The 25576-nt window shown below is 38.7% G+C and overlaps 1 protein-coding gene across 1 annotated transcript in view; it reads right to left on the bottom strand.

The window, feature by feature from the left end:
* Window positions 1–23655, bottom strand: part of LOC140147850 (F-box/LRR-repeat protein 5-like) — a 53823-nt gene extending 30168 nt beyond the window's left edge. Inside the window, 6 exon segments of the mRNA XM_072169619.1 lie at window positions 127–410; window positions 920–1111; window positions 3829–3967; window positions 5437–5634; window positions 7951–8097; window positions 23548–23655. Coding sequence (XP_072025720.1) covers window positions 127–410; window positions 920–1111; window positions 3829–3967; window positions 5437–5634; window positions 7951–8097; window positions 23548–23631 — 1044 coding nt within the window. The 5' untranslated portion in view covers window positions 23632–23655.
* Between the last annotated feature and the right edge of the window lie 1921 nt (window positions 23656–25576).

Here is a 25576-nt window from a genome sequence, read left to right as displayed (position 1 = left end):
GATATTGGCACTAAGCTTTCTGGTTCCAATATGACAGGAGGAACACCTGTTATGTTATGCTTACATTGTGCAAAAATGGCCACATGGACTGAAAAACACCTCAATTTCAATCATGTACATACTTACCACCCCATTTGTCAGTCCTTTGCTACGTGCCAACACCACATTCTCAACACCACTGCCAATGTATGGAATAAGATACTTGGACATATCGTCCAGCATCTTGGCTTCGCGTCTAATCCCCATGGCAGTGCGGCTTGCCTGACTGCTATCACTGGTGTCGCTCTCTCCAGACGAGTGCGATTCGTCAAAATCGGCATCCTCGTCCACCACGACGTAGGTGTCGTCTTCAATGTCCCATGGGTCGGGCTCGCTGGGAATGTCTGAGATTGAGTGGAACTTCCAGTCACCTAATGAGAACAAAGTAATAATAATAATAATGTTTATAGGTGGTCTGTAATAACAACACACCACACAAATATACTGTGCCCACTGTACCGGATGTACAGTTTTCTACACAGAGGTATCGCTAGCCAGAGCAGACCATGATGAGCACACTTGACTTGAGCACACCTGACCTCAGCAGATCACAAGGTCCCAATTAAGAAATGTGTCTAAAGTATGATAGAATCTTACCTTGTGCCCATTGTCTGGATGTAAAGTTTCCACAGAGATGGATCTCTAGCCAGACCCAACCAGGATGAGCACCCTTAAGCACATCTGATCAGATTATGAGGTCCCAATTAAGAAATGTGTCTAGAGTAACCACAGAATCTTACCTTGTGCCCATTGTCTGGATGTACAGTTTTCCACAGAGAGGGATCTCTAGTCACACCCAGGATGAGAACACTTAAGCACATCTGGTCAGATCATGAGATCGTAAGTAAGTAATGTGTCTCGAGTAAAAACAGAATCTTACCTTGTGCCCACTGTACTGGGTGCAAAGTTTTCCACAGAGATGGATCTCTAGCCAGACCAGACCATGATGAACACACTTGGGCACTTCTCAGCAGATCACGAGGCCCCAAGTAAGAGAATATCTCCAAGGTAATTTCAGTTGGTAGGCTCAGAATCTTAGCTGTGTCGTCCTCATCCTCTTCTTCTTCCTTATCTGTTAGGTGTATCAGCACACAACAGTTGTGTTTAGATTTAGGTACAGGTATACTTTTTGAGAGCAAATTTCGCGCACCAGTTTTAGAAAATTCGCGATTTGCGCGATTTGTCCATAATATTCCCAAAATGCGTGCATTTTCCCCAAAAAGTTCAAATTTTTTTAAATGTTTTCTTTTTTTCCTCTGAAATCGGAAATCCTTCCCCGGCAGGTGTGGAATTTCGACGCGAGTCGACTCGCGCAGAGACTCCAGTAAAATGCCTTCACTTCAGTCCACTTGATCGGCTCATTCACTCACTTACATGTATGTTCAAGTTCAACACCGGAATTCAACCACAGATTCTCAATGAGAACACAAACCAGCTTTCAACTCCGCTCAGTTTTAACAAATTAATCAATACTACTGATTAATCAATAAAAGTTTCTAACCAATGCAGTGATTGGACATCTACCCACTCACAACACGATAATCAGTCAATCGGATTCTGGTTTCTATACACGACGGCACTGACCGAATCGTGTGCTCACTTCGGGTTCATGTTTACGACTGTCAAAATTGCACTCTGCTTTTTTTCTGCATGGATTGTATTGCAGATCGCCATGGATTCTTTCAATTTTATTTTATTCTTCCATCCTACAATTGACACAAGTTACATGTTTCACTCATGAGTTGGTCCTCTCGTTTTTCAAAAGTCCATGCATGCCTTTGGTTCTATGTTACAGACAAACTAATCTTAACAAAATTGAAGCAATGCAGTAGACTTCAACATCTTACCACTGCAGCTATCCTTAGAAAGAAGAATCATTGCCGGGTTTTAATTTCAGAGAGAATCCACAAATTTATTCTAAAGACTTGTTAAAAGTTTGGACTATTCAATTTGAAATCCATACACCCCTTAGAGATGCACCATTAGACTTCAAGGGGGATAGGAAGTTTTGAAAAAACAAAAACTTCCCCACTACATGAGCAAAAAAAAAAACTTCCCTTACCAACACTAAAAAAAAAAAACAATGAAAAACTTTCCCCACCTAACTGTGTATAAATGTATGAAATGGCGGCGAAAAACAAACTTCGGCGGCGAAAATAAAAAACATTTTTCCCGACCCCAACTTCCTAACCCCCCTTGAAGTGTAATGGTGCGTCCCTTATCAGTAATGGATGACATGACCTCAATCTTTCACACAGGGACCATTATAGGTTCACCTGAATGAGTGGCTCCAAATCTATACCCCCTGTGTGGGAGATTAAGGTCTTGTCTTCCATAGGGGTGTATAGATTTCAACTGGAATAGTCCATTTGCAAAATCAAAGCTGATCCTTGAAGTCTACACATTAGATCATGTGCATTAGACTCCTGCAAATTGGGCTATTCTGGTTGAAATAGATTCACCCACTGTAGAAGAGATGATCTTAATCTTACACACAGGGGGTGTAGATTTCAAATGGAGTCACTCATTCAGGTAAGCCCGTTTGAAATTCATACTCCTTGTGTGGAAGATTTCAAATGGAATATCTCAATCCGGGGTACTCAAGTTTGGTTTTGGTAGGGACGTGCATTGAGATTTTGGAAGTAGACCCATAAATATACCAATTTTTCAAGAAATTTGGACCCATTCATATAACCAAAAGTCAAAATTTTCGGCCGAATTTACCCAAAATTGTCTTAGTTTTTACAAATTTTCCCAAAATTTTGGGAAAATTTTGAAAATTTTGGCTAGATTAAGGAACAATTGGGCTGTTTTCCGAAAAAATTGAGAAAATTTTGAAAATTTGAGGACCCATTCATATAGACGAATCTAAATTCACGCATTCCTACACCTGACTAGCAGCCTTTAGTTGGGTAGCCGTCGGCTACAATGCACTCAAAATGTGAAATGATTCGCCTTGGCGGAAATTTTAAACTGCATTCCATCACCCGCTTTTACACCTTAATACATAATAATCGGATTAACTACACGCGGTATCTATGCATTTAACCCTCCTCGTCCTTGCATCTTCTCTAGGTGTTAGGCGGCTTTTATTTGCACAATTGGACGCTCAAAACACCAGGTTGGTGCTAGCGGCTACCCAAAGATGTCCCACCAAATCCTGACCATGACTTGGCTACTTGGATTCGCTCTATACCAAAATAGGCTTTGAAAAAGGGGTCATTGATATACCAGAAGGCTGAAAATGCTACCCATGTTTATGGCACGCCCCGTATGGTCATTTGTACTGAGTACCCCCGGATCTCATTGCAAGAATCAAATGCTTTAAGGGGATACTACACCCCTGTGGTAAATTTGTGACTATTTTTGCATTTTTCTAAAAAAATAATAACACACTTGTAACAAAAGTTATGTATATTATTGGGGCAAGGAATCCAATTACTACACTGAAATTTCAGTGACTCAAGACAAGCGGTTCCGTATATATGATAGGAAATGAGGTACATCCTAGCGGTACCTTTTTCGTATCATAAATAACAAACCGCTTGCCTTGGGTCACTGAAATTCCAGCGTAGTATTATTGGTTTCCTTGCCCCAATATTATACATAACTTTTGTTACCAGTGTGTGATTAGTTTTTGAGAAAAATGCAAAAATAGACACAAATTTATAGAGGGGTGTACTACCCCCTTAATTATATCGCAAATTCATAGCAAGAATCAACATTGATTCTTGCAAAGTGCAACAAAATTCTAGAGCCACGTCTTAGCGACAAACCAAGAGCACTCACCCTGCACTTCAACTCCTGAATCATCCTTCTCGCTATCACGTTTGTACTTGGTAAGCCGAAGATGTCGCTGTATCACATCTGACTTGATGGCTTTCAACTCATCGTAGGTGAAGTACTCCATCAACAATGGCTGGAATATCTGGGTATAATTGGAAAATAGATCAGTCAGATATGTGAACATCGCCAACACACAATTTAACACATATGAAAAAAACGATAAACACCATTTCCAAGCTTTTTGAGTTAAGACCACAGCCACCTGCCCTATAATGCTAGTTTTAAAATGACACCATACAAAAACCCACACTGAACTTACAAATTTGTACATTTTTGGAAAATAATATAATCTGAAGTAGCACATATATTTTTTTATAATTTTCTCCAAGAAAAGTGTGAACAGTTAACCCACGCAAAGTGTTACAATTAAATTAAACAACATAATATCAGCTGCACAACCCAACAGAAACAAAAGCAAGGAAATGGGCTGAGCATGGGGTTTTGAACCCACAAACTTCTGTTTACTAGATTTGACCAGTATATTGCCTATATCTCACACTGAGAATATATTAATCATCACAGTTAAGGGGTATTACACCCCTCGATAAATTTAGTGTCTATTTTTGCATTTTCTCAAAACTAATAACACAGTGGTAACAAAAGTTATGTATATGATAGGGGCAAGGAATCCAATTACTACACTGGAATTTGAGTGACCCAAGACAAGCGGTTCGTTATTTATGATAAGAAAAGAGGTACCGCTTGAATGTACCTCATTTTCTATCATATATACTGAACCGCTTGTCTTGAGTCACTGAAATTTCAGTGTAGTAATTGGATTCCTTGCCCCAATAATATACATAACTTTTGTTACCAGCGTGTTATTTTTATTGGAGAAAAATGCAAAAATAGTCACGAATTTACCACAGGGGTGTAGTACCCCCTTAATTAGACCATGCTACATCACATGTACATTTGTTTTCTCTCTATAAACTGTCATCAGTGTCAGCATGTTTATGCAAACCCAAATGGATTTGTACTATTGATGTTTTACGACAATCTTAGTGCGAATGGATTGGCAACAGATTTCTAGAACTGACGACAATTGTGATGTGGTGTCTTAAGGCGTCGGATAGCAATGTTTGCACCATGTTTTTTGTGGGACATGAGAGCATATCAGACATATCAAACTGCATTCCGAATACGAGGAATGGCCTCTGATATCAAATAATTTTTATTTTTTGAAATTTGTGATATAATACAAATTTTATGGCAAATTATTAATTTATCAAATTATTAAAATTTATTTTTGATATTTAACAATCCTCAAAGAAACTGTATAAATCTAATGATATGTACTTAAAGTGTGTGTAGTTGGGAGGAAAGCCATCCATCATTTGAAAAAAAAATTCCCCAAAACCTACAAATTTTAGGTCTTACGCCATAAAATTTGTATTATATCAAAAATCAAATTTATTTGATATCGGAAAGACATTCCTCGTATTCAGATTGCAATTCGATGTCTGATGTGCTATCAGGTCCCTCAAAAACTACTGTGCAAACATTGCTATCCGATCCCTTAATCCTGCTTCAAATAATTCCACCACTCACCTCTTCCTCTTCCTTCATATGAGGTATGAAATCCTCATTGAATTCTCCCAGCGCTTTTCTCAGTGCTTCTCCAATGTTTATCATTTCACCAGGCCCGATATGACAGTGATTCATGGCCTTGCAATCCTGCTCAAACAGCTCCAGCATCTCACTCAGCTTGTTGTCGGAATGAATCTTGGTCACCTCTTTCACTTCAATCTGAAATTTCAATTCAAATAAATTATTATAATTGAAGACCGAATTAAAATGACAAGTTTGCGTCTGACGTCAGGGCAAAAGCACGGTGTGATTGGTTGCTGACCTGTGCAGTACAGCATTTTTGGTCTGGTTGACATTACGTCATACGCAACCTAGTCTTTTTAATTTGGTCTTCAATTATATGATAATGTACTTAGTGATTTGTTTTTTAATAAACACACATCTTTGACAAATTAAGGGGGTACTACACCCTTGCCCAATTTTGTGCCTATTTTTGCATTTTTCTCAAAAATTATAGCGCATTGGGGCCAAGTAAGATATGTATATTATAGGGGCAAGGACTACGACTACTGCACTGGAAATTTTATTTCAGCACAGACGACAGTTGTGGAGTTACAGTCAAAAATGAGGGAAAACCAATATTTGATCAATAAATCAATAACTAATTGCCTTGAGTTGCTGAATTTTCAGTGCGGTAGTTGTAGTCCTTGGTCCTTGCCCCTATAATATACATATCTTACTTGTCACCAATGCGCTATAATTTTTGAGAAAAATGCAAAAATAGGCACAAAATTGACCAGGGGTGCAGTACCCCCATAAGCTACCACAGTTTGTCAAATGACATCTGCTAGCTAGCAACTTCTGATTTACCGTAAAAGTAGTTATATAACTTGATCGTTTAGCTTTTCATTGATTACATGTAGGTCTCCACTAATCAGAGGACCCACGATATATACACAGCAAAGTCTGAATTTCCCACACTGATTTCACGCTCTGTTGACTACTACAAGATAAGCTGACATTCAGAAGAATGGTGAATTTAAGATGCACTGTACTGTGTCATATGCCCTGTGATTTGTGTAAACAAATTGCTGGGACAATGATCAATTTACGAAACTACTTTTACAGCAAACTGCCAGCTAGTTGCTTTTCCGATACAGGCACTAGGATCCACAACATGTTCATCTATCAGGGCACAGTTCTTTAACCCCAATACATTTGTACATTCATTGAATGACCTTTGAAAATTTAGGTACAAAAACTCATACTCTGCAACTTGATATCAAATTTTTGCACTACCTGTGTTTAATTGAGGTTATTGAACTGTGCCATTTGGATGAGGCCATTGTGGTCCATAGTGAGGGGCAGGAAGTAGATGCAAAATATCACCAAAACTGTTACACTCGTTGCGCACAACAATATAAGCAGCTTATGACTTTTCAATAAGCACGGTGGCTCAGTGGTTACAGCCTTGGACTCATAATCTGAGCGCTTGCTCGGCGTGCGTGGGGTCGAGTCCCCGTCCCTCCACCGTGTTGCGCCCTTGGGCAAGGCGCTTTACCTCGCTTGCCTCACCCCACCCAGGTGCAATGGGAAGCTGTTAGGGTTAGTCACAGTCGTTGTACTGATGAACCCTGTGCCATTTGTAGGCTGCAAACGTGGTTCCGGCATAATCTAATGACAGCGGAATAAATGTAAAGCGCTTTGAGGATGTTTACGGCATAAAGCGCTATATAAATATCTACATCTACATTTAATAACACAGAAAAAGATCAAGGGAAAATAGTAGTGTTTGAACCAGGGACTTGATTTATTTGTCTGGTTTTGTTTTGAATTCACAGAATTTATTCATGCATTATTTTTTCAATTAAAAAAAAAAAAAAAAAAAGGAAGGTTTTATTTCAAAAGTTCTCTAATGGTGACCTGCAGGTCAAATTGATAGAATTGTACATAAAACACACCTAAACAGACACAGTGCAATTTGCAGGCAACAGCTTAATCAGCGTCAATATTGCAACATTGAAACAAACAACTATACAAACATCCAATCCAACCCAATCCCCCAGTAGGCAATGAGGATAAAGTGCCTTGCCCAAGGACACAACACGTTGGCACGAGCGGGGCTCGAACTCGCAACCTATGGATTATGAGTCGGGCGCCTTATCCACTCGGCCACACGTGCTCCCGTGTCACAGATAATTTTACCTGTCCCAGGAGCATACTGCCCGTCTAAAATGACAGGTGGATGGGTGGTTAGCTAACACCATGGTTTGAACGGAGGCAGATCCGGGAGCAACTTGTGACCGACCAAGAGTTAAAACACTCTGCTACATGGCATGCAAAAATGAGACTTTTACCAGAAGACAGTTGCAGCTATTTCATGGTAACAGGTGGGCAAATAGAGCCTTATTTTGTCCCTTGAAACAGATGGTACTTTAACACAGGGTATGCATTTCTAGCTCACTGATGATGATGTTGTCACCAGAATAGAGCTACATTGTCTATAGACACCCAAGATGTCTTGCATAAGCTTACCTGTAAGAACTTGAGCCTATTTTTAAGTTTCTGCATGATGCACTCATTCTCTATTCTCTCGTGTGTCTTGAATTCCTTGAAGGTGTTTATCAGGCTGCACAGGAGCAGCTTTAGGTCTGAATAACTGGAAAAATCGGTTGCTGTTAACTGTGAAAAAACAAAGGAAATATGCAGGGTTAAGGGGTTGTTTGGAATGACAGGTGAGTCAGGGGTCAAAAACAAAATTTTTACCTTTTTGACCTCAGCACATGTGTATGTATGATCTGCCATACAAAAAATTAAAAAAACAATACCTCAAAGTATCATTTTTTAATGTTTTTTTCATAATCACGATTTTCTACAAATTTCATCTGTTTGTACCGGGCGTGTCTGTTGCCAGGTAGGCCTACATGACAGCATAGACACATCGTTACAACCTTGAATAATAATACAGAATTGTGACGTTATATTCTTCTTAACCTATCTTAGAACTGCCTATTATTTCAATTGTTATACTGTTCTGGTTGGTTTATTGCATATACTGTATAGAAATTATGCAATATGACGTCGAGCATGACAGAGTCATCTTCATTCAAATAAAATTCAGGTACCCGTAAGGTACCACGGAGCAATTCACACGATAATACAATAAAACAGATGAAAGGTATGAATGGTTGTGGAATCGAATTGCAGACCTGTCCCTCTGTCACCTTAGAACTGCATCTCGTAGGCAATGGTAGGTAATAAACCAACCGAACGGTATAACAATTGAAATAACAGCATGTCTTGGTCTCAATTCAAGATGTGCAATTTGGACACACCTACTGTTGGCTGATTTATACTTCAACAGTTCCTCAAAGCGATATCAGAAAAGCCACTATCTCATTGTTCATTGGCCCGCAGTATGCATACGCCCGGGCACTCAACTTTAGAATTGATGGGTATATGTGCCTACAAGCGTCGCGAAGTAGGCGCATATCAGTACAAAACGTTGGGTTTTTTTTTTTTTTTTTAAAAGGGTCATTATGTACAATCAAAATGAAAAAGGGGTCATTGGGTATAATATTTTGAAAACTGAAGGTGCCTGGTCATCGGGTATAGTCGGCTTCAAAAGAGGGCATATATTGACAGGCACATACCGTCACCTCTAAAGTTGATGCCCCGGTGCTCGCATTATATTTTGTTCATGGCTCGGCTTTTAAAACTCCCACACATCACAATAAGGCTATTGAAAAGTGTATAGAATAGCTAATGATAGACCGGTCCTTGCTATTAGTCGCGGACCCGAGCGACAATATAGTAAACACATCGAGTTTATAACACAAGTGACAGTAGTCGTGAATTATGGAGGGTTTCATTGAACTTCTACCAGCAAAATATGGAATAATACTAACACAAGACACCAATCGAGATGATGATACCAGTCATAATGGAAGGCTTGTATTTGACCTTCTTATGAATCCAATTTCGTGGCGAGAAGTTAAAAAGGTAATGTATATTTTCAAGACATTTGGGTTCAAAAATTCCGTATCAGCTCAGTATCATCAATTCCGTAAATATGGCGATAGAGGCACAACTTGACAATAAACTGAACTATTTAAACGTAAAGGACGCACTGGATACACATAAATTTGTGTTTCCTTGCTGGCGGAATAGTTGCAAAACTCTTTTTTGTCAAAAAGTTGGACAATTTATGAATTATGATTGGCAAAATAGCGAAAGGAAATAGACTTTTCCAACCATGTAAAACTACACTGGGTTGTTGACATGGTCGACATACATTAAGGCATACGCATGTTCCTAAAGTAGGAGGTAAGTACTATAATTAATTGTTTAAAGTGCTCAACATACCAGCAAAAAGTCATAGGGTCATCAGAGTACAAGGACTTTGTGAAATACTGGGTACCAAAAAAAAGTGCGTGAGCCGATATGCAACATCAAATATAAAAGCCGATTTACATAATTTCCCATGACCTTACAGAAGTGATCGTGCTCAAATATAAAACTATAGAGTTTGGTCCTTGATATGCACCATCAATTGTGTACTTGTGATCAATATTGCTAGGCAAACAATCACAGCAAACATGCCAAAATCCTCCCATTTCTCCTCCATTTACACACATATAAACCCATCCCTTAATACAACAAATATGAACAATAAAATACTAAGCCTATGTGTACACCATAGATAAATATAACATAAATAATTATGCTCAAGCTCATTCCAGGAAAATTCAGGACTTGGTGGGATATTTTGGAATTGGAAGGAAATGTTGCTTTCCCATGTACGAAATCTGACCTCTGCCGTCATAGTCACCATTGCTAAAGATGTCTATGGGAACTATCTAGACTTGCTCGGTTCTCATGTTGCCCTTTTTTTGTGTTCTGTAATGTCAGAATAATGTGTTGAATTTATACAATCACAAGTCCAAATTGTGCTGGAGCACAGTAGAAACATGCATGTACATGTACTTCACACAGATAAATTAGAAGGTAAATCAATTTTGTAGAAAATTATAAAAACATCAGTAAAATTTGATAATACTAGCGGTCACCTGTCTTTCGCAGATCATAAATGATAGTGTTGGGATTTTTTTGAGGCTGTTAAAATTGGACAACTAAACTGCGAGTAGGTTCCATTTCAAAGTTGGACTGAATTACAAAATCCTCAAAAAATATTTGATTTTTGTATTGCTGAACAACTTCAGTTGGCAAAAAATATTGTTACCAGTTTGGGGCTCCATTCTGTATCCTTGTCCCGGGCACCACAACCACTAGCTACACCACAGCCGGCCACCCCTCCCTCTTTCCTATATCAAGTCTTTCACCTGGCTCTTATAGACCTAATTTACCCCCTATTACCCAGTGCGGGCAAGTCATAATTCAGTATGACTTGCCCTGAACGTCAATATATGTTCGGAAGAGACGGATAAATTGCATGAGAGCCTGCCAATTTAAGCTTCCTATAATATCTATTGCACATAACATACGAAGTCACAAACTTACAAACTTCAATATGCGCTTCAAATAAAGCAGACCAGCTGTTAATTATTACCGATCCTGCAGAATAACTTACATTATCGTCAATGTCATGGAATCCCGTTGTTCAGAATTGCAAATCTCATTTTTATCTGTCAAATTGGCTGTGGATGTGCTCAGAGATTTATGATGTGCTTCATTAAATCACAGGTGTGAAACTGACTTTATACCACTCGCTCGCTTTCGCAGAAAAGCGAAGCCTCCACCTCGTGGCGCTGGGACATGACGTCATCATGGACGTGCGGATTTCCGACGGCCGGGCGCCATATAACCCGTTTTGTGATTGGTTGCAAAAACTATTAATTGCAATCGTAAGCCAATCAATGAACGCGACAGCCTTAATTAATGTGACCCCATGTGACCCGCCAGTAAAGTACGTCTAACCTGATTGGTTTACAAAACTACTTTGATAATTGCTAAGCCAGTCAGCGTGCTCGATGCTTAACAACCTCGTAGAGGTTTTCGAGAGGCGAATTCACGTAGTGATCCAGCGATCGAGTATAAATTCAGCATGACAACTGCACTCGCAGGTGCAATAACAATACATGGACACAATCACTGACATTTACACAATGTAATAATGAATTATTTATGACATGCATGGGCTGGAGTTTATGATCGAGGTAAGGTTTTTGGTCTGTCCCTGCGTGAATATCCTTAGTTTTCAGCATTAAAAATACTTGCGATGACCAGTTTTTTGCGGACACTTTGATAACAGGTAACTTTTATAGGTCATAGGGTAGAAACGATAGTTGTACAATTGTACAAAATATACATTTTGTTATAGGCCTTAAATGTTTACAAAAATATATTGGTCCACACGTTGTTCATGTATTCAGTTGTTCGACGTATATTTACCCCCATCAACTGCAAATAAACCGGTGAATGTGAAAACAATATGTAGGCCAAAATATATAGAACACTATACCTCCATGGCGTTCACCATTTGTAAACGAGCATAAACTGTTAACACAGAATAACTAAATAATATAATAATAAACCCAATAACCATAATAAACAATCACTGATTGGCTGCTCAAACAGCCAACCGTCTTGACAAGAAGATGGTTGAACCATTGGTCGTCTTCGCATAAAAGGTGTAGATAACTTGCCTCTTCAACGCGATTTACATTTTAGATAATAAAAAATACAAGACATTTTGGTTGGTCCGGGACCCCGAAAAGCAACCTAGCACTACTCCTGTACTGTCGGTCAGCATGACATCACTTACGATAGACCGCTTTTCCCCATTGGCTGCTTTTGCCGAGATTTGGCTATTCCACTTCGCCCCCTCAGACACACAGGGGACACTTGCCGTTGCACTCAATGGGGGAAATCACAAAACATGCCATAAAATAAATACCTCTTCCAAAAGCTGGATTTCTTTTTATCAGGAATTCAATCACTTGAGTTTATCACATTTCGCTTACTTCCATACTTTGTATTATTGTTCATGTATAATGTTATATTGTGCTTTTAATAACACCCAGCCCAACTTACCATTCAATGGGAGCAAGATGCTGTTGATCTTCGCTGAGAGTGCAAGTGCTGGTAACCTCTCCTCTCCTGGGTTATCATGCTTTTTCATGTGCCGGTCACATCACCAAATGTATTTTGTATGATATCATATTTTGTATTTTAATTTGTACATTTTATATTACTTGCTACTTGTATTGATTTTAAAAACAATTTGCCTATTCTCATGTTATAGTAATATTATTGTATTTTGTATATATTATCATGTTGTATCATGTGTAAGTTTAAGTTATTTTTGGTAGTTTTTAAGGTTTTGCATTGTTTTATCTGTAAAGCGCCCTGAGGCTTTTCTGCATAGGGCGCTATATTAAATCTTTGTTTATTATTATTATTATTATTATTACCAAAGACAAGCCGACAAGGCAAATTGGTATTTTCTGTGCTGAGAAAATTGACTTGAACTGAAAGGCCCTGTACAAACCATATTAGGGATTTTGCAAGGATGACCCCTTTTGACTTGAGTTTGACACAACACGAAGTTAGCAATTTTAAATAGCAATGGACTTTCAGTTTCCTATACATTGGATTGAGCATTTTCCCAATGTTTAGGAGTACATTTTCTTCAATATTATTTTGACAAGTTGATGCAAATGTTCTATTCTATATTGTTTGGCAACAATGTCTTTTGCCAATATAAAAGTATGTCCAAAGTTGAAATTTTGTGTTTTTGATCGCAAAGATAGGATATTTTTATTCCCAATTGGAATTCTGCACCCTACAAAGTTTGACGATAATTTTGCCTCTTTGGACATGGACACTAACCGAGTCTTAAATTATGAAGTTCAATAAGGTGGGTACCAATTTTATATACCAGTGACCAAATTTTTCAATTATTATGATGACCTGTGCAAATCGTTATTAAAGTGTGTATATTAAACACAAACAGACAAAAATGGAGTGAGCTAGTCCTTTGTACGGCGTATAGACGAATCCAAGTAGCCAAGTCATGGTCAGGATTTGGTCGGACATCTTTGGGTAGCCGCTAGCACCAACCTGGTGTTTTGAGCGTCCAATTGTGCAAATAAAAGCCGCCTAACACCTAGAGAAGATGACGAGGAGGGTTAATAGAATAATAGCTAATAATATATATAATGGAGATAATTCCGCAGGTAATCCCGTCGCATCTATCCATACATAGTCCTTTTGTTCGCAAGTACATCAATGCATAGATACCGCGTATAGTTAATCCGATTATTATGTCACTTCAACAACGAATAGACCATGCTGTGTGTTTTGTCGAAGGGAACTGTATTGTGTTATTCTTTTGTCTACATGTGTTTTCGCGGAAGGTGTAAAACGGGTGATGGAATGCAGTTTAAAATTTCCGCCAAGGCCGAATCATTTCACATTTTGAGTGCATTGTAGCCGAAGGCTACCCAACTAAAGGCTGCTAGTCAGGTGTAGGAATGCGTGTATTTGGATTCGTCTATATAGGATGGTAGCGAGTCTGGTTTTCTCCATCCTGCTGATTACAACTTCAGAATCAGAACTTGGTTCAGAAACTGAAGGTAGAGCAAGGATAGTTCCCGGGGGGCCACTGGTCATTGACAAGGGGGTATCATGCATGGCCACAAATTCATGTAAAAAGGGTCTTTTTTCACGACCAGGCACTGTACGTACGTATCGTGAATAGGGTGTCAAAAACACGGAAATCAGAGAAAAAGGGTACCGTATCTTTTCCATAACAGATTTACGTATTTAGGGTCTGTCCAAACTTCGAGTCCTTCATAAGTTTCACGGCCTTCATGTTTATCCTCAGATTTGATTGCGTAGTTCTCTGTTTTAAACCCTAAAAGATTGCCGACTTTGCCCAGCTGCTTGGAATACTTTTCACAAACCCATTGAATGCAACAACCCTATGCACGTATTGACGCGTAGACACTCTGATGTCAATGGAAGAGTTTCAATTCTCCTTTATAAATTCCTAAGAAGAGTTTCTCATTTCATTTTAAAATAGTTACTATTATTTGAACTTGTATTATGGATAAAAATGCAGATTTTCAAGAAAAATTTGACAATTAAAAAAATTGTTTTAGAGCGTCAAAAAACAGTCGACGGATCATTGAAATTAAGCAATATTTAGTATTTCTTCTTTTAATTTATTGGATAAAATTGTAATTTACAGTTTTGATTAGTTTGATGAGAGTGGATTTAAAAACCAGTCCACTAGAAGACGTTGTAAGGCAAAAAAAAAAAAAGGTTTTTTTTATTTTTTATTCCTGACTTTTTTCATGGTATTTTTAGAAAAAAGTCTGATTTTCACGATATTTTACTGGAAAAACTATAACAATTTTTTTTTTTTAATAAAAAAAATTTCTGCATTTCTTTTTTGTCAAATCGCATGCGATTTTACAAACGCGCCGCACCAGCTTTGAGACAAACCTCTTTTTTTTTTTGCCTAATTGACAGTTTGACATTTCCGCCGGAGGATAATGTGAATCCATTAAGATGTGGCGATCAATTTCACGATTTAAATCTTTCCTTTCAATACTAAAGATAGGCTATCAGTCGCTTGTGCAGATATATGTTAACATTGGATTCCATTTCTTGTTTATTGTTCACTGTATATGGAAAAGCCTCTTCTGTTGTATCTTGTATTGGTTGTATTTCCCACGCATAGGTAGATTTGTCAATCAAAATAAAATCTAATTCTGTCGGCCGGACATCCAGGCATGAACCGGCTGACAATAGCACTGGAGTGAAAACAACATTCGCATTCACTGAACTCTGGAGTGTATCAGGCGGCGGATGACATGATCGAGCCGGCAACTCGTGAAACCGCCCGGCCGTATGGCATTTTCCATATAATCGGTTAGTTTTGTGGGGTTCATTATCGAACCCCAACGGTTTTAGCTTGTATTTATATTATTTATCAACATAGGCCTATTTGTTTGTGATATTTCAAGCGTTTTAAAATTTCAAAATAATCCCATTCAATTACACGGTTGACGATGAAAATTTACTGAATTTAGGGACTGCACGTCATACACCACCTGGAGTGTATCACAAGCTATCACACTATTGTGCCAGATTCGACTCTCTGCAAATAAAATATGCGATAAGTTGTTTTCACTCCAGTCCAATGCATGTGACGTGGCCCCGACCGAGAGAATATAAAATCGCAAATTAATAAATATGTAGGGGACTCGATCGGGTTGGAGGTTATTGCGTTAGCCTAGGACCCCAAGGTAGGTCTATATAGAGACTGGATACCTGAACTAAAACCCGGGACTAAAACATAAACCCAGTCAGTACAGGTACATGTAGTCAGGTACATTGTACTAGTTCGCAAGGCAAAACAGATGTGTCATTTATCGGTATGACATTTTCGTTATTGATGCTGCCCTATTTTAAGTTTGCACAGAAGAGGCATCTCAGTTTTAGTGCGTCGATTGTCAGTAAATTGCACATACATACTCACTCTAAATTGTTCATCAAACTAATCCTGCGTACCTTATGAAAAGAACCATATGCTGCATTGTATGTACAATCACCAAAAAAGATGAAAAACGCATCTAAAAAAATTCGGTATGCAACTCTACGGCACTATAAAAATCGAAGACACAATTTATGTGTCAAACTCCAATTACACAGGGCGGATTACTCCAAAGGCTTGATTCATAGATAGGCTAGCTCACATCACACACTATAGGTGGCGCTATTCGTCCATAGGGAAGTGGAATGTGCTTTACTGTGGGGCTCAATGGAGAAAATCACTAAAAATCAATTTTGACAACCAAAACCTAAGTGATGTTGACTTTATATGATGGTACTGGCATGATACTGGATTCATAAACTATCACATAGTGCAATCCATGTTCCACCAAGTCGACGCTCGATTTAGCTCAAAAGCAATTTGTGTGTAAATCAAGACCATCCAACTCTAACTACCATCCAACTTTCTCAACTACTTAGCATGAACCAGGGTAGCTTACGAGTGCCCCTTGAACTTTGGCACGATCTTAGAAATTTGGGAATATCTGCTAAGAAACCCACCCATAGGGGAACCGCTGGTGGAAGAGGTAGATATGCGAGTAATCTCCATACTGGTGCTGACCATCACATAATGCCCTTTTCAGATGGTCCCGACAGTGATGCAACTCAACATACAATTGTCTCTCCCGACAGTCCCCGTCACAATTTTGAACATGAATCCAACCCTAATGCTGATATTGATCCCCCTTCTGCTGACTCCAGCATATATAAGAACCTGAAATGCAAAGGTCTGCACTTCCTGCATGTAAATGCAAGGTCCCTCCCCTTCAAGATCTTTGAAATAAGATTGGTTGCTCAACAGTATAGACCAGCAACAATTAGCATAACAGAGTCCTGGTTTGACTCTTCGATAACTGATAGTGAATGCAGAGTTGAAGGCTATGACGTACTGAGAAATGACCGCAATCGTAATGGAGGAGGCACCTGCACTTACATCCGCAATGACATAGCTTACAATCTGCGTGAGGATCTTCAAAGAAAAGAACTGGAAGCAGTGTGGGTGGATATTCTACTGCCAAACACAAAACCCATTTTACTAGGGACAGTGTATATGCCATATAAAAGTCGAAAATTTGTTGACACTTTTGATGAGATATTATCTGAAATAAGTTCCACTCAAGAAATATATATAGTTGGAGATTTCAATATCTGCCTTCTTGATCCTAATTCTTCTGAATCATTGTGCAAAGTCTATAAAAGTTGTCTTTCAAGTGCTGGTCTAAAAAATCTTATAAAAGAACCTACTCGTGTTACTGAGGACACAGAGTCCCTAATTGATCATGTTCTTGTTAATGATGCTAGCATGGTTTCTCAAAGTGGAGTTATCTATCTTGGTCTTAGTGACCACTTCATGACGTATTGCACTAGAAAGGCAACTAAAGTTAAATTCAACAATCACAACACTATAAAAATAAGAACTCTTAAGAACTACAATATTGACTCTTTCAGATCCCTACTTGCAAATTGTGACTGGTCTTCTATCTTGAATTGTGATAATGTTGATACTGCATGCCAGAACTTTAAACAAATCTTTGTCAATATACTTGATCAGGTTGCTCCCAAGCGTCAGGTTCGAATAAAACAACGAACCGAACCCTGGGTCACTCCAAGTATTCTTGAAAGCATTAGAAAAGGGATAACATTCAGTAGAAAGTTGATAACTAAAACCCCAGGTATTGATTATCATGACTATACCACCTTTCGAAATCAAATCCAGAGGGAAGTGAAAGCTGCCAAAGCATCATTTTTCAAGAATAAATTGGAAGAATCCATGGGAGATCAAAGAAAGCTTTGGACTCATCTGAAAAACTTGGGCTATAGCTCTAAAGCAAACTCTAAGGGTAAAATTGTTTTGGACATTGATGGTGAACTGTGTTATGATACCTTGTCTGTATGTGATTATATTAACAAATTTTTCACTTCAGTTGCTTCGGTCCTGGTTTCTAAACTTCCTGCTGGCTTGAACCAATATGACACAGCTTCAAACTCCTTTATTCAGTTCTATCAGAATAAAGGTGTCTCCCAGGGTGAATTCAATCTTAGACCAATTGATGAGAATTTTATTCTCAAGGAGCTCCATAGTTTGAATGTTTTGAAGGGTGCGGGTTTGGATGAGTTAGCCCCCAGATTTTTGAGGGATGGAGCTGTTCAAATTGCCCCCCTGATAACACATATTGTCAACCTCTCTATCAATACTGAAACTGTGCCTGAAGATTTCAAGACTGCCAGGATCACCCCTCTGTACAAAAAGAAAAGTAAACTGGATGTTGGTAACTACCGCCCAGTGAGTGTTCTAAATTGTGTTTCAAAGATCTTGGAAAAGAGTGTTTATGTACAGGTTAAGGATTATTTGACACATAAAGATCTTATTTATCAGTATCAGTCTGGTTTTAGATCAGGATTTTCAACAGAGACTTGCCTTATATACTTAACCGACTTTGTCAAATACCAAATTTCTCAAGGAAATTATGTTGGAATGATGTTACTGGATGTCCAGAAAGCATTCGATAGTGTCAACCATAGTATATTATGTGATAAGCTTGAAGCTATGGGCATCAGCTCTGGTTGGTTTCAGTCATATCTGTATAACAGAAAGCAACTTGTCTGCATTGATGGAATTAAATCATCTCTCCAAACTATAACTTGTGGCGTCCCTCAGGGTAGCCTGCTGGGCCCCTTGTTGTATTTGTGTTACAGCAACGACATGGAGATTTCAGTGCAGAACAAGTTACTACTTTATGCTGACGACAGTGTTATCATTGCATATGACAAAGACCCCAAGGCTGTTGCTGATATGCTTGGCTCTGATCTTAAATCATGCAATCAGTGGTTAGTCGATAATAAACTGTCTCTTCATGTTGGCAAGACAGAATGTATACTCTTTGGCACCAAAGCTAAGTTAAAGAAAGTTCCTGACTTCTGTGTTGCCTATGATGATCATGTTATCAAATCTCAGGAGAGTATCAAGTATCTTGGTGTTTCAATAAACAATACACTGTCTGGTGAAAGCATGGTTAACTCTGTCATCAAAAAGGCTTCGGTCGCCTTAAGTTCCTCTACCGCATTCTCACATTCTCAATCAAACTTTGCGTAAAAATCTTAGTTCTGCATTGATTCAGTGCCACATGGATTACTGTTGCACATCTTGGTATAGTGGCCTCACTCAGAACCACAAAAATAAACTGCAAATTACTCAAAATAAGGTTGCTCGTTACATCTTGAAACTTTCTCCCAGAGATCACATTGGGCAACATGAGCTAAACCTTGTGAATCTCTTGAAAATTTGTGACAGAGTTAAACAGCTGAGGCTTAACCATGTCTTTAACATCTACCATTGTCAAGGTGCACTTTATCTTAATCAGAATTTCACTAGAACATCAAGTGCTCACTCTTATGGAACCAGATCAAGTGAATCCAATTTCATTGTTCCTAGGGTAAAAGGTATCGCCTCAAACACATTCTACTACAAAGCCATTTTGGACTGGAATGATCTCCCATCAAACATCAAGGGATTGCCTACCAAGTCTGCATTTAAACAAAGTGTCAAACAACATCTAGCCAGCAACTCTCTCAGTCAAGAGATGTCTGATTTCATTGTGTAGGCATTTTTTTGGTTTCCCAGTTGTTCTCTCATCTTTTCTTGGGACCCCATCGGAAATAAGCTTGCCTTTTCTGCGGGCTTAATGGGTTATCCCGGCTTGTCATTTTTTTTGTCCGTGTGCCTTGTTCCTAAATGGCTTTGTGGCTGATTAATTTAAGCTTTAAATAATTTGTCACATTGATGTACTTTGTAATGATTTTTCTGTCTCTATAATTTGTTTTTGTATTCTAATGATATTGCCTAATAAAAAACAAACAAACAAACCAAAACAGCTTTCTTACAGTAAAGAATAGGAGGTCATCTGGGGTCACATACAGTAGTGTGCATTGTACACAGTGATGCCAACGCCGCGCTGGCACAATTGGGCTACTTGGCGATCACTTGCCGCTACGTCACAAAAGCATGCCGCTACAGTCTCAGACCGCGGCAGTAATTTGATGTATTTTCCTTTCAATTTAGCCGATTTAAAAACGTTTTGAGTCTTTGAAGCTCCAAATTGAAATTACAATGGGTTTTGTGACCGTTTATTGATCGGTCAATAACTTCCCAGTAAGTATCGGAAGTTTTAAAGTCAAGTGCTTTTCCGCCCAATTGGGTGTTTTGCGTTCTAAATTCGGGTAAATCCACCCAAATATCCGGTATTGGGTGCTTTTTGGAAGCTTAAAAAATTGGGCTACTTGAGAAGCCTTTACCGCGGCCTAGCAAGTCAATGTGCCGCGCCTTAACGCTGAAAAGTTTTGGCAACACTGATTGTACATGTGCCTGCTGTCACAATTTCACACACAAAATTTTGGGCAATTTGATGACACTATTTTTGTCTGTAACATGCACTAGAAACATGATTGACCCCTTATTGTTTAGGTAATTTAATTCTCTTTCAAATGAAAGAACTTTCAGCTAAAAATATTGAACTTCAAAATTTTATGAACATCCCTATCATAGACTAGTGCACATCGTTTATTAGTTCATTGCGTACGGCCATGCCCATGGGTGGCCGTACACAATTTTCATTTCTTTCGCTGCGACTGGGAAAACAGCCTAACAGTGACGTCATCACTTTGCTACAGAGCAGACAGGTGATCATGTCATGTGATATTTTGTATTTACGGCATTAAAAGTTGAAGTTGCATTGGAATTGTGTGCTCTGGAAAACTAATTTTTTTCTGGATTCATAATGGAGTATTAATTACAATTTCAAACATGAACGGCAAGGTAAGAAGTACAACAACCCGTCACGTGTATAATATTATGACAAACATGCAGATATTTAAGCTACTGGAGCCTTGCATGCTTTCCTACAAGCTCTAATTGAAATTATGTTGCGTTAGCTTTCTGCATACAGATCAGCCCATACCGTACTAGCAGAGCTAAGTATGGTATGGGTTCCTCGTACTAGTCAGGTACTACGTTCTACACATAGGGATGTACTTTGACTTTGAAAGAGTACTCTGCAACTCCTCTGTCTGATGAGGTCACCCGCAGAGGGTAGTGGGTGCGCACGAGGGTTTGCTAGTTCTTTTTTGCTGAGGTCTCTCTGAGGTATGCTGTAACTTGAGTCTTGAATGTGTCTGGGCTTGCTATGTTGATTATGTGTTCAGGAATATAGTTCCATTCAGCAATGGTACGTGGAAAAAAGGACTGATTGAAGCAGTCCTTTTTGGCATATGGTCTATTAAAGGCGTTTGTATTCTGCAGACAGGTTGGGCGCTGGGCTGGCTGTAAGAACGTCGATGCCGGTATGGCCACCTGATCATTTACAATCTTGTTCATCATCGTCAGTCTGGAGGCTTTCCTGCGAAGTTGGAGGCTGTCCCATTGCAGTTGGTTTAGCATCTTTGTAACGCTGCTGTGTGGTGAGTAGTCTCTACACACAAATCTCGCCGCACATCTTTGAACGGCTTCCAGCTTGGTACTTAGTCCTGCCAGCAAGACTTCAGTCTTTATCATAAACATAATGACATCTACTGACCTGAAGTCTTGCAGCGGTACATAGGGATGCACTGTACGTTTAAGAAATCCAAACTTCAAGCATCAAGAAATATACCTTGTATTTGTCAGTTTTACCTCAGAGATGCTGTAGACCCTCTCTACACAGTGTAGAAACATCACAAGTAGAATGTTGCTCAATATGATAAATCCAAATCATGAAAATCAAGACATTTTGCAGCAATATTTTGACCACTTTTGCACTAAGTAAATTACTCCCATGAAGATTGCAGGTTTTGCCAACACTGGGAATTTTGAACCCACCCAAAAGATGAGATCAATGTTGATCAATTACCTCAACTTTGGGAGTATAGACTAGTACAGTGGGATTAAAATCATCCAAGCACGCCCAAACCCTGGTACAATGGGATTAAAATCGTCAGTGCATGCCCAAACTGTCCTTGAGAGAGTTCCTCAGCTACATCCTTAGAGCCCAAAATGAGCCCACATATTGTGATATTTCTTATTTGTGGAAAAGATAATAATAGAGTGAACTGTAACTCTAGGTACGACGAGTTACAGTTTATACTGGAACTAGCTTGGTACTTAGGTCAGCAGTATACGGGTCCCAAACTGTTCCAGTGTACTCTAAGTGTGGTCTTACCAACGACTTATACGCTGTGGCTTTCAAGTCAGTGGGGCAGGAATGAAAATTCCTGCGTACTCAGACAGGGTCTAATTCTGCATAAAACCGGGCAACGTTATTTCTATTATAGATCTGCTGCGCATTCAAATTGCATTGTATTGCATCGTAATTTCATTTGTGTCTATGCTAATTATGTTTACACAACATGAACTCACGTGTTTTCAAGCAAATTCGCCGATAATAGGTGATCAAAAGCGATCGGAATGTTACAAAAGTACAGATCGCATTCAGCTTACTTCATATGAGATGATCTTGGGAAAATACGGCATAATTTGTCTTGGTGCTTGCGGAATGCCATGCAGTAAAATATTAAAACGCTATGCAATTCATGATTGACAACTAGCAATCGGCGTGTCCTTCGTATGAATTGTATCCTCCACTGTCAATTTCTTATCCACTCACTAATCCTCACAAAAGCTTTGTGTTGATTACGTAATGTGTGGAGGCAAATTGCAATAAGTACAATGATAGACATGTCCACATTGCTTATTATAGAGGGCGACATTCAATCCAAAAAGTTTGGACCACAGTAGCTCACAGTCAATGGCTTAACTGTGTAATCCCCATAGGAAATACAAAATTTGAAATTTGGACACCAGAAACTTGACGACGTAGTCTAAAAAGTGCTGGTACTTTATCCTTGAACAGAAGTCAGCATGCAGTGAAAGTTAGATTTCATAAAATAAAATCGCCTTTGTTTAAAATGGATCATCGTGGTAAAAAATGATGCATTACATGCTTTTTTTGTACAGTAAGTCATTGTAAGGCATTGTCAATGATGGTCGCAGAAAAGTGCAGTTTTTTAAAAACAGACATTTGCCCATACCATCGCTAGTTTTTGACCTACAGACATGGTTGACCCCTCATTTTTTAAGTTAAATAATCACCTTTTTAAACAAAATAATTTCCATGTGAAATATGCTACTTGAAAATTTTGTGAACATGCCTAACAATGAAATAATGTCATTATTGCATTAATGAGAGTAGGGGCGGGCTCGAGGCGGGTTTCTTCTTCATCTTACGTAACAGTATTGTTCTCCAAAAAACCCGGAAGCTTGTCGTTTGGAGCTCTAGCTGAAATACAGCAAGATAATGTAAGATAGTAAATGTAAACCTGTATTTTAGCTAGAGTATCTCGAGCTATGCGTACTACACCTAATGTAACGTATGCCTGTCGAATTCAACAGCCATGACAGCTATAAATAGACATAACAGCACCAGATAGCAAGATAAATGTAGCTGCAACTCACTTAATATTACATAGATAAGTCCTAAAATAGAAGATTTCAATTAAAATACAAATAAATAACACTACCTTTGCGGAATAGCGTTCCACTAGCCGTTTCATGCGGCTATGTGGGCCCGTAAAGACATCAACTTCGGCTGGTGCGAGCGACATCTTGGATGTTTTGTGACCTGTGTCTGTGACGTAACAATTCTGTTTTGCGCTTGCGCGCATTCATTATTGACGTCATTTTCCATATTTGGATAAAAAGTTTATCGCGTCACTTTGAAATGTAAACAAAGTTTATTTGTTTGCTGTTCACTGCCCAAACACGGGTCACTGAAATGCTGAATCACAACCATTGGCAGAGGGAAGGAGAAGGTCTCGTCAGTTTTGAATACCAAAATTATCCCTTTGAAAGAAAATACCGGTATAGGCCATCATGAAGGAGAAGCCGAATTCAATGGTCAAGTAGAAGTAGGCCTACCTCTGATAGCAATGTGGATGAAGTAGAACTACTTCTGATAGCAATGTGGATGAAGTAGAAGTACCCCTGATAGCAACTCTGATAGCAATGTGGATGAAGTAGAACTACCTCTGATAGCAATGTGGATGGAGTAGAACTACCTCTGATATGGATAAAGTAGAAGTACCTCTGAATGTGGATGAAGTAGAACTACCTCTGATATAGCAATGTGGATGAAGTAGACTGAAGTAGGCCTACCCCTGATAGCAACTCTGTAGCAATGTGGATGAAGTAGAACTACCTCTGATGGCAATGATGATGAAGTAGAACTACCTCTGATCATGCTGATAGCAATGTGGATGAAGTAGAAGTACCTCTGATAGCAATGTGGATGAAGTAGAACTAGGCTACCTCTGATAGCAATGTAGATGAAGTAGAACTACCTCTAATAGCAATGTGGGTGAAGTAGAAGTACCTACCTCTGATAGCAATGTGGATGAAATAGAACTACCATAAAATGGGGTAACTTCGGTCAGCGGGGTCTTTGGTCGGTCAAACTAAATTGTCATATTTTTGTACAGCAATATTGTTTAGTCATATTTGGTGTCAATTTGTTAAGAAATATATTTGGAAGAAACAATAGTCGCTCATGTCCAATTTCCTCGAAATTTACGAAAAAATCAGGATTTTTGACCACAAATGAGCATTTTTTGACATTTTTTTCAGAAAAATTAAAATCGATATTTGTGAGCAAGGATATTTGCTTGATTAAATTTGCAAAGGGTCTTAATATCATTAAAAAAACAAAAAACTTGCCCATATACAGCGAAGATCAATTTTTTTTTTTTTTTTTTCTTCATGGAATGTAATACTCTGACCAAAGTTTCCCCAAATGCGGGGTAACTTTGGTCAGGCTATTTTAACCCCTAGGGCAACCTTGCAAAATTATTAAAAAATCTTTTTCAATTTCAAGGTGCAGAAGGGAACCCAAATGTCATAAAAAAGAGATAATTAGAAATATAATTGGTTTTGTTTTGAAGCAGTGGTTTAAAAACTCCAAAGTTACCCCATTTTACGGTACTTCTGATAGCAATGTGGATGAAGTAGAAGTACCTCTAATAGCAATGTGGATGAAGTAGAAGTACCTCTGATAGCAATGTGGATGAAGTAGAAGTACTTCTAATAGCTCTGTGGATGAAGTAGAAGTACCTCTAATAGCTCTGCGGATGAAGTAGAAGTACCTCTGATAGCAATGTGGATGAAGTAGAAGTACCCCTGATAGCAATGTGGATGAAGTAGAAGTACCTGTGATAGCAATGTGGATGAAGTAGAATTCCCTCTGATATGTGGATGAAGTAGAAGTACCTCTGATAGCAATGTGGATGAAGTAGAACTACCTCTGATTTTTACATCTTCTCTGATCATATATAGGCCATCATGAAGGAGAAGCCTAATTCAATGGTCAAGTAGAAGTACCTCTGATAGCAATGTGGATGAAGTAAAACTACCTCTGATAGCAATGTGGATGAAGTAGAACTACCTCTGATAGCAATGTGGATAAAGTAGAAATACCTGTGATAGCAATGTGGATGAAGTAGAATTAGGCCTACCTCTGATATGGGGATGAAGTAGAAATACCTCTGATAGCAATGT

The sequence above is a fragment of the Amphiura filiformis genome, chromosome 3 (assembly GCF_039555335.1).
Source record: "Amphiura filiformis chromosome 3, Afil_fr2py, whole genome shotgun sequence".
In the NCBI taxonomy this organism is placed as follows: domain Eukaryota; kingdom Metazoa; phylum Echinodermata; class Ophiuroidea; order Amphilepidida; family Amphiuridae; genus Amphiura; species Amphiura filiformis.
Note: the sequence above shows the minus strand (reverse complement) of the source record. Positions and strands in the feature narration are given on the sequence as shown.